Source organism: Anabrus simplex, chromosome 1 (genome assembly GCF_040414725.1).
Source record: "Anabrus simplex isolate iqAnaSimp1 chromosome 1, ASM4041472v1, whole genome shotgun sequence".
Classification (NCBI taxonomy): domain Eukaryota; kingdom Metazoa; phylum Arthropoda; class Insecta; order Orthoptera; family Tettigoniidae; genus Anabrus; species Anabrus simplex.
The window spans coordinates 766,588,301-766,605,569 of record NC_090265.1 but is presented as its reverse complement, the minus strand read 5'-3'; the positions used below and the strand labels follow the sequence as shown (position 1 = coordinate 766,605,569).

The 17,269-nt window shown below is 37.9% G+C and overlaps 1 protein-coding gene across 1 annotated transcript in view; it reads right to left on the bottom strand.

Moving 5' to 3' along the window:
* Positions 1-17,269, bottom strand: part of BckdhB (Branched chain keto acid dehydrogenase E1 subunit beta) — a 309,243-nt gene that overhangs the window by 61,907 nt on the left and 230,067 nt on the right. Inside the window, exon 7 of the mRNA XM_067146689.2 lies at positions 8,843-8,929. Coding sequence (XP_067002790.2) covers positions 8,843-8,929 — 87 coding nt within the window. The remainder of the gene's footprint in view (positions 1-8,842; positions 8,930-17,269) is intronic.

The following is a 17,269-nucleotide window of genomic DNA, read 5'->3' as shown; positions in this document are numbered from 1 at the left end:
ATTTTGAGTATTGAGAAGGTGGAGCAATAAATCTTGTATTCATTTTAAGTTCTGCCCTCCTTCCCAACAGGTACTGGCATAGTGCCTTCAACTGAATCATCTGTCCAACCTTTGCTCTGGGAATAAGAAGTATTGACCCAAGTTTCACCCAACCATGCAATAAAATCAAAATCCTCATCAATAATCTCTGTCAGAAATCTGCACCGCCACATCACAATATCGCTTCTCTTCATCAGCACTCTTCATCCGTTAAACTTCTTATACCTAAAGCCCAGATTTTTAACTACTTTTCTAAGAGAAGATTTGCTCCCACTGAAAAGTTCACTGGTTTCAAGAGAATGATGCAATTTCTCAAGAGTAGGATATTCTTTCCTATGGTAATAGGCATAAATATGCCGATGAATCGCATCTTGTTGAAAAGAGTCTAATTCCGTTATCAATTTAGGCTTATTCCTCTTCTTCCCTGGAGTTTCAAGTTTGGACGGCCCCGCTGTCTAGTCCTTGGCAGAGTACCTCCCCTTCCCTATGCTTATAACTGTGCTCCTGTTAATTTTGGTCGCATCAGCTGTTCTCTGAACTGCTTTCGCAACAGGCCAGAAAGGTGCACCATTATCTTTCTCCTTCTCAAAATACTCCCTAACATTGCAAAGGATTTCCTGGGCCTGTCTCCTAAGTGGAGTACCACGTCCGAAGGGCTTTCTTCTCTCGGGAGCTTCATCCTTAGACGTAGACGTCGACATGACAGGATATCAAACTCACACATGGGTCTAAAATGAACCTACTATATAACTACCGAAATAAATATTAAACGAAGCTACTATATAAACTAGATCACTATTGTACCTTGTTACACACTATTCACTCCAATATAATGCGATATATTAAAAGTACTAAAGAATAAACTTATAAACTCTACACTACGAAATATAAACGAACAACCTAGCACAAAGAGACACAAAGACCGCCAAAAGAACTGAGCACAATACAACACACAACTAATAGCACGTGGTTACAGTAAACAACAGGTCGACAACATTGCTAACTGAAACTGGAGTCTAACACGCTCTATCGGATCGATCAGCTGCCTATGATTGGCTGTTGATTAATTCACTTACCCTCCGCCAAAAGGCAGCACTCAAATGTCAAGTCAAAACTCATAATAACTGAACTACTGATACGACTGTTGTGATTAATAATAATAATAATAATAATAATAATAATAATAATAATAATAAAAAATACTATCATCAGCACGGTTGTTAATGTACGGTACAGCTTTTTAAAAAATATGGGCTGATTGCAGGAACGATGACTAGTTTTAAGCCTTAGACAATGTTTACCTAAACAATGTCTAGGTTGCGCACGGTCTTCCATTGCATAAACAATGTTCAACCAGTGTCTAACTAGACATCATGTAAAGTTTCAATGTTGGTTTAAAGATATGAACTACATTAATGTTTCCGTATTGAAATGAGATCAACAATAAGATATCTATTAGGTTCAACCTTTTCACTACTAATTAGGTACGTGTTTATGTTACAAATATCTTTTATTCAACTTGGGGACCAGTTTCGACATATATAATGTCATCATCAGCCATAAAATGAATCACAAATATATAAGCAAAGACATAATCTGTAACTCTTTGCTTGTCGCAACCAATGAAATTCGTCTGTGCATGCGCTGAACGCTAGTCAGCTGTTGTCTTCCTACACATTATTGAAATATGGCTAAGCATGAGCATGACTTGCCCACAGTTAAGAATATTGCTTTCGGTGGAAATTAAATCTCATAATATTATCGACACTAAAGTGACATGCCACCGTATGAGGAAGTGTAGCTTTCATTATAGTGTTGTTATGATGAGTGTAATCCAAATACCTTCAGAGAAGGGAAGATGAAACAATAGTACTGTGTAATCGAATGAGTTGTACGGGCCATATAGATGTAGCTTGCATTCTGAAGATCATAGGTTCAAAATGTATTATTGGCAGCCCTGAAGATTGTTTTTTGTAGTCTCCCTATTTTTACACCAGGCAAATACTAGGGCTAGTGTAAAACAAAAGCTAAAGGTTTCCACCTATTCAATACTGTTTGTTGTAACCTTAAAAAAGATATATACATTTGTTAAAACTAGTTTCGGACTTACCAGGCACCATCATCAGTCAAAATCAAAGTAAAGGATGGATAGATAGATAGATAGATAAATAAATAAATAAATATGAAGCAAGCTAGCGGCTTTACATTCAAAATTGTTAGGTATGGGGATCCACATATTCAATACAAGAAAAAGTGATAATTATAAAGTCATCACATATTCATTTTATTTGGGACCGGTTTCGGCGATATGGTATGCCATCATCAACCTAGGAAGTAAGACAAAGACATTGGACATAGAGTACATTACATTTCTTAAAATTCTTCTTCTTCTTAATGTGCGATCTTCTAGCGAAGGTTGGCGGTCAACATGGCGAACTTGAATTTGGATGCAGCGACATGGAACAGAACCATTGTGTCCAACCCATACCAGTCTACGAGGTTCTTCATCCACAGAGTTTGTCGTCTACCAGGACTCCTACATCCTTTTATTCTTCCTTGTATAACAAGCTGCAGGATTTGTACTTATCATTCCGCATTATATGACCGAAGTATTCCAGCTTCTGCCTTCTAATGGTCAGCAATACTTTTTTTAAATGTATGTGCTTGAACTTAATTACTTTACATATGTACAAGGGTTTTTATCATTAAAATTGAATGTAAAAAGGTGTACACCAAAATATTGGTACAGTTAAAATTACAAAAGTGAAATGAGCTTTTTTCATATTGTAAGAACAGTATGGGTCGTTAGCTACTTAGTAGTCATAATGGTATATATGAAATTGAGTTTCTTAGTTCAGTAATAACATTCGTAGTCATTATAGATAGGCTGATGGACTAATTACAACAACCATTGTTTATTAAAGTTCCTCGTAGATATTCAATAATTATTATTCAACGTAGACATAGCAATGTGTGAAGTTTAAATAAATGTCTTATATGGCTAAAATATAGTATGGCTTCTGTGTCACAGGTTATTATATCCACAAAAGTTCAGTAAACAAAAAGGATAAGTCCATAGTATAGCTTGGTCTGCGTGTCCGCAGGTGTTAACTACTTTCCAGTTCTTGTGGTATATGTAAAATTTTGTTTATCTATTTGAACATCTTGATTCAATTTTTAAACATTTGTAATCAATAGATATGCTGATGAGCTAGTTGCTACAGCCTGTTATTCAAGTGACAGAAGTTCCTCATAAATGTGTGCTAATTAAAATTTCTGAAGCATACAACTTGCACTTAAGATTGTGTGGATTTTGTATAAAAATCTCTTATATAGCTAAGGAACTTCTGTCACTTGAATAACAGGCTGTAGCAACTAGCTCATCAGCATATCTATTGATTACAAATGTTTAAAAATTGAATCAAGATGTTCAAATAGATAAACAAAATTTTACATATAGCACAAGAACTGGAAAGTAGTTAACACCTGCGGACACGCAGACCAAGCTATACAATGGACTTATTCTTTTTGTTTACTGAACTTTTGTGGATATAATAACCTGTGACACAGAAGCCATACTATATTTTAGCCCTATAAGACATTTATTTAAACTTCACACCTTGCTATATCCCAGTTGAATAATTACTGAACATCTACGAGGAACTTTAAGTAAACAATGGTTGTTGTAATTCGTCCATCAGCCTATCTATAATAACTACGAATGTTATTACTGAACTAAGGAACTCAATTTCATATGTACCATTATGACTATTAAGTAGCTAATGACCCATACTGTTCTTACAATATGAAAAAAGCTCATTCCATATTTGTAATTTTAACTGTACAAATATTTTGGTGTACACCTTTTTATATCAATTTTAATGATAAAAAACCTTGTACATATGAAAAGTAATTAAGTTCAAGCACGCACATTAAAAAAAAGTATTATTAGTAATTTTAAGAAATGAAATGTACTCTATGTTCAACGTCTTTGTCTTGCTTCCTAGGCTGATGATGGCATACACTATTGCCGAAACCGGTCCCAAATAAAATTAATGTGATTACTTTATAATTACCACTATTTCTTGTATTGAATAGGTGGATCCCCATACCTAACAATTTTGCATGTAAATCTCGATTCAATACGGAACCTGCCAATGAAATTTTTGACACTAGATAGTGGCTTTACGTTGCATCGACACAGAAAGGTCTTATGACAATGATGGGGTAGGAAAGGTCTAAGAGTGGGTAGAAAGCTGCCGTGGCCATAATTACGGTACAGCCCCAGCATTTGCCTGGTGGGAAAATGGGAAACTACAGAAAATCACCTTCAGGGCTGCCGACTGGGATTCAAACTCACTATCTCCTGGATGCAAGCTCACAGCCGCGCGCCTCTAACCGCATGGCCAAAGCGCCCGGTAGATACGATTTTAAAACTATTCATCACACTCACATGTATTGAATAAGTGGAAACCTATAGCTTTTGTTTTACACTATATTGCTCTTCAATATGGATAAATATGAAATTTATTACCTATGAAAATACTAGGGCTGTTATTATGGCCACGGCTCTTCTTCCCCAGTTCTTGCCATTTCTGATCTCATAGTTGTCGAAAATTTATCTGAATTTTTTTTTTTGCTAGTTGCATTACGTCGCACCGACACAGATAGATCTTATGGCGACGATGGGACGGGAAAGGGCTAGGAGTGGGAAGGAAGTGGCCGTGGCCTTAACCTGGATCCGCCCAAGATTGAATTTTTTGAGAATAAAATTGTAACTTTTAGCGTTGGATACAGTGCGCGCGGTTACAATAATAAGAGTCCAAGAAGACTGTGTAGTTTGCCGTGCCATATATGGCACGCTGGGCGGATTCAGGTTAATTAAGGTACAGCCCCACCATTTGCCTGGTAAACCACGGAAAACCATTTTCAGGGTTGCCGACAGTGGGGTTCGAACCTACTATCTCCCGAATACTGGATACTGGCCGCACTTAAGCGACTGCAGCTATCGAGCTCGGTTTTATCTGAATTAGCATGACAATTATCCAACAAAGAACCAAACACACACATGTAAGCTACTTTTTAGTTGTCATTATTATGTGTGCTTACTCGACAGTAAGTGAATCCTTCCCGGTTGAGGTATGTGACAGCCTTCTGACGATCAGGACAAGTGATTCTCATATGTACAGGTATGTAGTCGAAATGACCTATAATAAAATATATTGATTGCCAAGAATTGTAGTCAAGTTGACAGTTACCGCACTGTCCCTTTTTCAGTCTCAAGAAACAAGTCTCTTGAAATGTGAAATCGTATTTTAAGTTGTACCTTCCTGTATATTTCAAATGAATTGCTGCAATTTCGCAGCAGAAGTATAGATAAGAAAAGTGTTTTTCCACCAATCAATACACAATTTATTTTAAATAGATTAAACTAGTACCGGTTTCAGCTTTTTAACGGCCATCATCAGCTAGTACATGATTTGTTTCCAGCCATTAGACAATTCACAAGTTGTTATTGTATTAGACATCCGGATGTCTAATGGGGGATGGAAATGTATACAGTAGCAGGTAATTAAAATATCAGTAGTCAAGGTAAAAAGTTACAATAAGTTAGAACCTGAGTATGTAAAAGATATTAAAACATATGGGTCATAATATAAAACACTTAAAAAGTTTTAACACATTAAAATTTGGTAAGTATAGGTAGACACTTGTTAAACATTTTTAGTTCATGTTACATAGGTTCCATTCTTCTATCTTCTGTGTAGTTCCTTTGCTTTTATGTTATGTTGATTTTAGCTGTGTATGGTAATCTTCAAGAAAGTTCTGAAGCTGGTATGCGTCATATTGATATGGACCTTTGTCATGAAGAAATTTTTTATATTGTGTTATATATTCCAACTTGTGATGTGCTCTGGTAAGTTTTAATATAGTAAACAGCAGGTCTTGAGTTTGAATTAGAAGTAGTTGGTGGCAACACCTCTCTCGTCTACGTTTGTGGTTGTAGTCTGTAAAGATAAGGTAATATAAGTATACCAGTGGTGTGTGTATGAAAGAATGCCTGGTGTGTGTATGGAAAGAGTACTTACTTTAGTTGTTGTGGAAGTCTTGTGCCGATGTGTTTGAAGGCTTGTTGTGTTCTACTGCGAGTGCGTCTGGGGCTCATATTAGCTGTGGAGGGGGATGTAGGTGGAGGGGAAGAAGGAGTGGCCGTTGGAGAAGTAGGGGCGGGGTCGGGCTTGTGATTCGTTGGTTTGTTGGAGCGTGTGTTTACTATTTTGAGGTACTCATTCTTTAATGCCGGAATGGCTTTGTCAAAAATGATGCTGGTTTTTTCAGTAATATCATTAATGTTATGATTGGGGTTAGCGTATTGGTCTAAAGAAATGTAGAAATCTTTGGTTATGTTGAGCAGTGGGCCCTTGGAGTTTATGTTTAGTATCGTCATGTCGTTATTGATGTTTGTGAAACTATGCTTGGATTCTTCTACATGTTGGCCTATTGATGAGAAATGGTTATGTTTTACTGCATTTATATGTTCATTGTAGCGGATGGTGAAGTTTCTGCCTGTACGTCCTATGTAACTTGTGTCATAGTTGTTACATTTGATACGGTAGACACCTGATTGGTTGTATTTATTGTTATTACTGACTGTTTTAGTGTTATGTATAATGTTGGTACTATTGTGTGTGGTTTTGAATGCTATTTTCATGTTGTGCTTCTTGAAAATATTAGTTATAGTATATATATGGGTGTTGTTAAAGGTAAATAGGGCATAGTCTTTTTTGGGTTTGGTTGTTTTTACTAATTTAGTTTTAGGTTGTGATTTTATTTTGTGAATGATTTTGTTGACCATTTCTTTGCTGTATCCGTTATGTTTAGCTATGTCGTGGATTAACTTCAATTCATTGTTTTGGTCTTCTGTTGTCATTGGGATGTTAAAAGATCTATAAATCATACTATAATAGGCTGCTCTTTTTTGTGTATTGGGATGAATGGAGTCATTTTTTATTGTATTTGAGGTGTGTGTGGGTTTCCTGTAGATCTTGTAAGATAAGTGGTTGTCGTGTCTGGTTATTGTTAAGTCTAGGTAATTTAGTGTACGGTTATTTTCGGTTTCTTTGGTGAATTTAATTTGGGGATCTACAGTGTTAAGTTTGTCTCGTATAGCTTGTGCGTCAGTGGATCTATTATCTAAAATTACAAAGATATCGTCAACAAATCTACACCAAAAATGTATATTATCTATTTCGTTGATTGATGTGTGTTCTAAGTAATCTATATATATTTCTGCTAATATTCCGGAGGCAGGAGACCCCATAGGTAGGCCTTGTTGCTGATAAATGGTATCGTGAAATCTGAAATAGTTATTGTTTATGGCAAATTCAAGTAAGTTTATGAATTTGTTTATTTCTAAGGTGCTCAAGTTGCTATTGTTTTTTAGGTTAGATTCTATTATTTTGATTGTTTGTTTAACAGGAATGTTAGAGTACATATTTATTATGTCAAATGAAGCAAGGGTGTGGTGTTGTTCGATCTTTAGCTCTTTGGTTCTGTTGCAGAAATCTATTGAGTTTAGTATTGTTTTGTTTGCTAAAAATGTATAGTGCTTTTTTAAAAAATTTTGGATGAATTGCGATAATTTGTAGGTTGGACTGGCTCTATAGTTTATAATTGGTCTCATAGGTACGTCTTCTTTATGTATTTTTGGGTAGGCTTTCGCGGACGGTAATTGGGGGTTCATTGTTATGAGTTTAGCAGATTCAGTTTCGGTGAGAAGAAAGTGTGTGTTTTTAAGTAAAATTTTTAAATTCCTTTTTATAAATAATAATTCGCAGCAGAAGACCCACAGAGAAGCCATCGGACTAACCTTTCTTTCCAGAATCATCTCAACATAATACAAATTATATGTTTCATGGTACTAAACACAGATTGTGATTCACTCCTCACATTTGAGGTTAAACAGTGTTCTCGGCAGTGTTCAAACATGGCCGGTTGAACATCGGTTTTAAACAATATCTAAGTGATAAATAAAGTCTCTGCAATGCGGCAGCCATACTTAGACATTGTTTAATCATAGACATCCTCCAAACACCATTTCTGCAATCGCTCTATGAGTTTGCATGAAGTTCCAGGTCCTAATGATAAGTAATAGAACCTCTTGGCTCAATGAGGAAAGGAATGGGAAACTACCTCAGTCCTGGTTTCTATAGTACCGAGCGAGTGGCTGAGTGGTTTGGGTCACGTAGCTGTCAGCTTGCATTTGGGAGATGGTGGGTTTGAACCCCACTGTTGGCAGCCCTGAAAATGGTTTGCAGTGTTTTCCATTTTCACACCAGGCAAATGCTGGGGCTGTACTGTAATTAAGGTGACAGCCGCTTTCTACCCACTCCTAGGCCTTTCCTATCCCATCGTCACTATAAGACCCATCTGTGTCGATGAGACATAAAGAGAATTGCAAAAAAAAAAATAATAAACAAAGACAAAAAGTTTCTCTAGTAACATCAACATTACTATTGTCTACTACAGCAAATGATGGTGGAGCTATTGGGATCCAACCAACCTTTGGACTAAGGAGCAGAAAACTGGAAGTGAGCAACTGTTTCCATAAACTGTAATCGTCAGCTGGGATGAGAGGTTCTGCATTTTGATGCCTTGACATGTTTGTCCTTTCAAAATGTGGAACATTCACTCCATCTGAATTGGTGTTCTCATCCTCATACTCAAAGAAATTTTCAAGGCATGTGGGCCATCGTCAAACTGGGTTTCTCCCCAGTAAGTGCGGAGAGAATGAAGTACTCACCTGAATGGCAGCGGCCACCTCTGCTCCAAAACCTCCTGTACGGGGAGCTTCATGAGCTATGACAATTCGACCGGTCTTCTTGACGGACTGCAACATTCAACAACATATATGTTACGGCCAGATGTCAACAATAGATCCTTTAATCTGCACTCAGTTCCAACACACATCAGTGATCTCCCCATCAGCTGGGTGGAAGGAATGAGTAGCTGGGCAGGGAATTCTATGTAAAAAATGAATATGATAAGATCTCAATTTATCCCCCTCAGGGCATCAACAATAATATCAGACAGGTAAACATTAAATGCAAAATTGAACTAATTTAGTGTTCAATGAGAACTTGTAGTGTTCTACTGCTTGCTCATAATCACGTAAATCCATTGCTCAGTTGCTGTGGAGTGCCATACGAGTTTGTAACATCATACAAAATATAGTATTGGCATGCAATTCCACACTAATCCAGACACTCCTCGCGCACGACACCACGCAATAGTCAAGCTAAACATTTAAACTCCGACCTAATTGATGCATTTTTTCTGATAATAATGAAGATTATTAAATAAACAGTTATACAGTATTTACGTTTTAATTTGGAACACTCAATGACTCAAATATGTATTAATATTATGCAACTAACATATGTAGTTATGTTAGCTGGGTGGTCTGTAAAAACGGCAGGGCCCATAAAAAAAGTCCTGCACATACTGTAGATTAGAAAGTTGAAAAATTTTATTTCACTTTGAGATTAGTATAGAAACCATAAAATGTAGTCTGTAATCACTAGTTGTAAAATCCTGTTTTCTGGTAATCGTAAGATGTGAAAGAAATAAGAGATTTGTTTCTTCTTCATCGTGCTGGTAATTGGATCAATCTCTCGATAGACAGTTTCATTGCGGAAGATTCTCCAGACTCCTTCAACCTGGTAATTTTTTTAACGCAAGTTCTGATATTTCTTCTTTTAGTTTTGAGGACCTGATCAGTTCTTTCATTTTTAATTTGAAACAAGGTTTCACAAGCAGAAGTGGCTTCAGGCAAAGTTACAGTTTTGTAGTATCGGATCTTAGTGTCTATTGACAAGCATTTTTTGTTATAAGTTGACTAGATTAGAAATTGTGCTTTCTTCATTTTGTTGGTTCTATTTATCCATGTTGCTTTCTCACTTAAGTTGTGTATAATGATTTCTCCACGGTATTTCAATTGTAGAACTATGTTAATTTTTTAATCATTTAAGATGACTTTGTTTATGTCAAGGGTTGCATTAGGCAAAGGGATGTGGCGACCCCATTGCCCAGTGGGAAACCACTGCAATCAGCTACCTGAGTATTGGCGGGAAAACCATAACGTTTGCGGGGTATCGAGGAAATGGCTACTCCCAACTCTGAACAACTAGGATCAAATAAGGCACAAAGCCTTCTTCACAATTTCATAAAATCATCCTTCATCTGTCATCTTTACCTTCCTAAATAACATTTAGAATTGTAACTCGAGGATTTACCTTCTCATTGCCCTGCATGTGTCCCCCGGGTGATGCTAAGCGAGCAACAGTAATAGGCAGTCAGTCTATCCTAGGATCTCCTGGCTATTAAATTATGTCAAAGACACCATGTGGAAACAGCTCTTCTCAGAACTCTTTAACAAGAAACATTGGTCCCACTATTTGTATTTTACAACTCAATATAGAAAGTATCAGCAGAGCAAAGTGTGATTATCTCTCAAAAGTACTCAGAGAGAGAACAACATAGATGTTGTTGTCATTCAAGAGATGCATGTTGCTAATGAAGAAAAACTCCGTACTAGAGGTCGTATTGCTGGGTACACGGCACTAGGAGCAACTTACCATGAAGCATATGGAGTGGCCACATATGTCCATAATAATATCAAAGAAGCTGAGCTACTATCTCAAAGCACAGAAGAAAACGTTCATCAGGTTGTATGTTGTACCAACTGCAGAACATCCTGCAATTTATGTAGGAGATTTTAATAGTCATCATGAACTCTGGAAGTATTCTAAAACAGATGTTTGCGGACTTAAATTAATGGACTGGTGCGAAAGTAACAACCTCCATCTAGTATTTGACGCTAAAGATCGAGGAACTTTTCGATCAGCTGCATGAGCTAGAGATTCAAATCCAGATTTATGCTTTGGCAGCTCCAACATTAATGGAAATCGCTTGCACACTACATGCAAAGTGATGGGAGATTTCCCTCATAGCCAGCATAGACCAGTAATACTCGAATTTGCGTCACAATTCCCATTATACATTCAACGCCACGTCCCCGATGGAATTTCCAGAAAGCCGATTGGTCTGCATTCTCTGTAGAACTAGATAAATGCATTCGTTGGATTCCTCCAAATCACCAAAGTTATCAACATCTTGTTGGTGCAGTTATATCTACTGCTAAGAAATGTATGCCCAGAAGCTATCGGAAAGAATTTGTTCCTGGATGGAATGCCGAGAATGAGGAATTATTTAAGGATTTCCAACAAAACAGGGATGCAGAAACTGCTAACAATCTTCTGGCTAGCTTGGACAATTGCCGAAGACAAAAATGGGTTGAAACTGTCGAAAGCTTGCATTTTACTCATTCTAGCAGAAAGGCCTGGAGCCTTCTTAGAAGGCTAGGAGAAGGTGCACCAGTAGTGAAGGGTCAACCTCGGGTGACATCTGACCAAACAGCTTCCTATATTGTAACAACTTCCCGAGTTCCAGCTGATAAGAAGCATACAAAGTATGTTAGATGCCAGCTTCATGCTCTAAAATCATCAGCACCTCACATATCTAACGGATGAGCTTACAGAAATATTCACCCCAGTTGTTTTCCATGTCCTACTAGTGTCTGAGTCATGGTTGACAGATAAGAGCCCGTCTTCTTTGTGTCAACTTGAAGGCTACTCGCTTCTGAGAAATGACCGCACACACAAGCGAGGTGGAGGGGTATGTGGCTATTTCTTAACCAGCCTCAAACCCAAAATGTTAGGTCATTCACCAGGCAGGTATGAGAGAAAACCAGAATACATGTTCATAGAAATAACAGCGAACGGGATTAAAGCACTTGTAGGAGTAGTTTACAAACCTCCGAATATAGGCCACTTAGAAGACTTTGAAGCTGACTTAACTGAACTGCTGCCAGACTACCCCCACACATTAATTATGGGAGATTTTAATACGGACATAATTGACGTAACTTCTCCCGAAACCACGCGACTTAAAACATTGTTTCAATCCTATAATATGGACATCTTGCCTCTCTCTCCAACTCACCACACATCTCATTCGCACACTCTGTTAGATCTTATAGTTACCAGCAATTCAGACAGAGTTCTCAATGTTGGTCAAACCTCTGTACCTGGTATTTCTGCACATGACGCAATATACATCTCGTATGACCTCCGGCCACCGAAACGCTCCCAGAAATTTATTACCTATCGACCGTTGAAAAATATAAATAAAGATAGACTCTTCCAGGACGCAAGCAACATACCCTGGCATAACATAACGACATATAACAAACTAGACGACAAAGTCACTTTCTTTAACAGCAAAGTAACGGAATTTTTTGACAAGCATGCCCCAAAGCGGCGAGCGAGAATATCTAAAGAACCCTCTCCGTGGTTAAATGACGACATTAGACAACTAATGAAACAAAGAGACTGCGCCCACAGGCAATACAAAAATGACCCTACTGTACAAAATTTTGACGAATATAGGAAGTTACGAAACAAGACAACACAACAAATACGGAATGCTAAACTGCGGCACGCTTACAGTTTAATTACGCCTAACGGTAGAATAGCGACAACATTGTGGAAATCTATTAATAACCTTGGACTTACGAAGGACAAAAACAAAGACAAAATTACAGTACCTCTCGAGGCTCTTAATGAGTGCTTTATTGCTAGTTCCTCCGCAGTACGACCTGTCGACAAACAGAAACTTATGAACCATTACGATACACACCCCACCCCTGACAGAGATAAATTCTATTTCAGTCACGTGACACCCCCTCCAAGTCAGGAAAGCAGTCCTTAGGATAAGCACAAAAGCGAAAGGAATTGATGACATTGGGACTGACATGGTGAAACTAATTCTTGATTTTATATTACCAACTTTAACCCATATAATCAATTTCTCTCTTCTATACTCCACCTATCCAACTCTCTGGAAGAAGGCTATTGTGCTACCTCTTCCGAAAAGTCAAACACCTTCAAACGAGGGAGACTATCGTCCAATATGTATTTTATCAGCTTTATCTAAAATCTTAGAATATATAGTCCATAAACAAATGTCAGAGTACCTTCAAACGCACAATCTCCTTAATCCTTTCCAGTCCGGTTTCCAACAAGGACATAGTACAACTACAGCCTTACTCAAAGTGACTGACGACGTTCGACAGGAAATAGACAGAGAACGAGTCACAGTTCTAGTACTACTAGATTACAGTAAAGCTTTTGACAGTGTAGACATTGACATATTACTTGTAAAACTGAAGGCTCTACATTTTTCTCAAAGTACGATTGCTTGGATACATTCCTATCTTTACGGACGTCAACAATGTGTGAAAGGTAATAATGGAATTGTTTCATCGTGGCGTCACGTGAATAGAGGAGTCCCTCAAGGCTCTGTACTTGGACCACTTATTTTCGCACTCTTTGTGAATGACATATCATCGAATTTAAGACATTGCAAATACCACATGTACGCTGACGACCTTCAACTCTACACAGACTCTACAGCACAAGACCTTCAGGAAAATATAGACTTACTAAACATTGACTTACAGACTGTTAGTGAATGGTCTGCTGCCCACGGCCTGCAATTGAACCCTACAAAGTCACAAGTAATCCTTCTTGGCCACCAAAACCAAATGGCAAGTATCAATAAACGTCCATTGCCGAGAGTAATCCTTCAGAATGTTGCAATTCCTTTTGTACCACAAGTGAAGAACCTCGGCGTTATCATGGACGAACGCATGACTTGGTCTGGACATATCTCACATATCTGCCAAAAGGTTTTCTCTGCTCTTCATTCTTTATATAAATATAAATACATATTTCCGATAAAACTTAAGCAGAAATTAATCGAGGCTCCTGTAGTGCCACATTTCGACTATTGCGATGTTGTTTTCAATGATGTGAGGCCACTGCTGTCCCTAAGGCTACAACGCGCTCAAAACGCATGTGTGAGGTATATATGCAATCTAAGAAAATATGACCACGTGTCATCATCTTTCCTAGAACTAGAGTGGTCGCGACTCCACGTTCGTCGTAATCATCATACTCTGTCTCTCCTCCACCGAGTCCTTACTACATCTTCCCCAACTTACCTTTCTTCGCATTTCCATTATTTCTCAAATGTGCATAACAGAGGTACACGGGCTCAAACATCAAACCTGCTCGTCATTCCTCACCATCGAACTGCAACATATAATAACTCATTTTCTGTGTTTGCTGCCCGAGAATGGAATCGCTTACCGGATGACGTCAGAGGAATACCAACCACCAGGTCATTTAAAAGAGCGTTAAGAGGTACAGCAGGATACGAATGAACTGTGCATTTCTAGTCCTTTACTGATGGTGTTAGTACATTATTACTACTACCTATTATTATTATTATTATTATTATTATTATTATTATTATTATTATTATTATTATTATTATTATTATTATTATTATTATTATTATTATTGTTGTTGTTGTTGTTGTTGCTGTTATTATTATTATTAGGCCTATTATTATTGTTGTAAGTATGTTTATCTCACTGGGGTGGAATTTTATTTCTGTTATAAAATATTTAGATTGTCTTTAACTGTGCTACACTTAGTATTAATTACGGTAGTGTTAACTTTGATTCTATGTACAAATTGGTTTAGTGTAAGAGAAGGCCTAATGGCCTTAACTACGCCAATAAAGACATTTATCTATCTATCTATCTATCTATCTATTCACGTCCCTTTACAGCCCTGGATGTTCAAGAGGCCCTCAAAGAACTAAAACCTGGTAAGGCACCTGGATTCGACAGAATTCACGCAGAATTCCTCATACATATGGGAGACAATGCAAAGAGATGGATGGCACAGTTCTACATGGACATTCTCCAGACTGGACAAACCCCACCTGACTTCAAGAAAGCTAAAATTATTTCCATATTGAAGCCTAGAAAACCTGAAAATAGACCTGAAAGTTACAGACCAATAGCCCTTATTAGCTATTGCTACAAACTCTTTGAAAAGCTTATCTACAACAGAAATGGATCAACCATTTTAGAACCCATTCCTGTGGATCAGGCAGGCTTCAGACCTAACCGAAACTGCTGCGATCAAGTACTTTCATTAAAATCTTACACTGAGGCCGGATACCAGCAAAAGCTTAAAACATCTGCTGTCTTTGTGGATCTCACTGCTGCCTTTGATACCGTATGGAAGGAAGGAAGGAAGGAAGGAAGGATTGATTTATAAATTACTCAGAGCTATACCCTGCAGAATGATTGCACAGCTTATAAACAATATGATCAGCAACAGGAAATTCCAGGTCTGTTTAAGTGAAAAGAAAAGCTCAGTGAGAAAACTGCATAATGGTTTGCCCCAAGGTTCAGTTTTATCACCACTACTGTTTAATCTGTACATCTCTGATCTTCCAGAAACAATATCCAGAAAGTTCTGCTAAGCTGATGACTTGACCCTGGCCACACAACACAAGATCTTTGAGAAAACTAAAGACATTTTGACTCAGGACTTAGCCATATTGGCAGAATATTTCAGGAAATGGAGACTCAGACCCAGTACAGCCAAGACGGAGGTTTCTTGCTTCCATTTGAGCAACCAGCTTGCTAACTTAAAACTAAATATGACCTTCTCCAGTCGAGTACTTAATCACAATAGGTATCCAAAATATCTCTGTGTTACCTTGGACCGGACTTTATCATTCAAGCAACATCTTTTGAACTTGTCGAAGAAACTGAAAACCCAAAACAATATTATTCAGAAGCTAACTGGTACTACTTGGGGATCTACTGCTAACATCCTGCGATCTTCAGCCTTAGCACTGGTTTTCTCTGCTGCTGACTATTGTGCTCCAGTGTGGATTAATAGCCCGTATACAAAGTATATTGACCCACAATTGAATACCAGCATGCGCCTTATATCTTGCACCATCAGATCAACTCCAGTTCACTGTATCCCACTGTTGTCTGGAATAATGCCACCTGACTTATGAAGATCCAGTGCTCTTGTTCGAGAGTACAACAAGATCTGCAAGAATCCTCTGCTACCTGTTCTAAATGACATACCAGCTCTTAGTCTCCAAACACTGATATCACGACATCCACTCGACGCTGCTCTGAAGACGTCCACCAACTTCAATGCTTTGGAGGAGTGGAAAGGCCGCTGGAATAACTCTCCTGACTTGCCCCTGCATAACATCTTCAGAGGGGAAAAAATTGCAAATGGATCCCAACTGCCACGTGCAACTTGATCCAGAGTGAACAGGATCAGGACAGGTCATGGAAGGTGCAGGGATTCTCTGTACAAGTGGAACTTTGTACCATCTCCAGAATGTGACTGTGGATCCCCTCGCCAGACTATTCCCCACATTGTAAGCGAGTGTCAACTACGGGCTTATCCAGGTAGATTGGAAGACTTCCAATCTCCAACAGCGGAAGCACTACAGTGGATTGAAAAGTTGGACATTCAGATGTAACAGATAATACTAATGCCTGAAGTGAATCAATGTTTTTTGTTATTGTGTATATATTGTATATTATGTATATAATTTCCTTGCCATACTCTAATAATAATAATTATCCTCATCTCAAGGTGACACCTTAGACAGTCGACCATGAAAAGTCTTTTGAAGAAGAATTCCACCAACTGCAATCATATATTGCAGAAAAGACAGCATTTGGATGCGGTGGGCGGTCATTCGGAAGATTATGATGGATCGGAGCATCTGAAAACTCAACAGCCAGCATCTACACAAAAACTTGAAGAATTAAACCTAACGAAATCTCTTTCTTCTTGAAACACAAACTCTGTGCCAAATTGGAAAATTAAAAGATTGTTTGTGGCACCATGGACAAACATAAAATTCTAATCATGGCCCTTCAAGAAATAAGGAATAGTGATCAAGACCCAACAGAATCAGAAGGGTACCGACTGTATAAAGGAATCCCTGGAAAACGAGCGATAAAAAACTGTCCGCAGTTTGGTAATGGATTTATAATAAATCTCAAAATTGTAGATTCAGTCATGGAATTTAAATCTCAATCCCGCAGACTTGCAACACTAACTCTGAAATCTGCAAATAAAATCTACACAATTATCAATGTACATGATACCATTAATCAGGATAAAGAAGAAGCACACAAATTCTGGGATCTCCTGGATCAAACTTAAATCAACATACCTCCATCACACATTAAAATTCTGCTTGG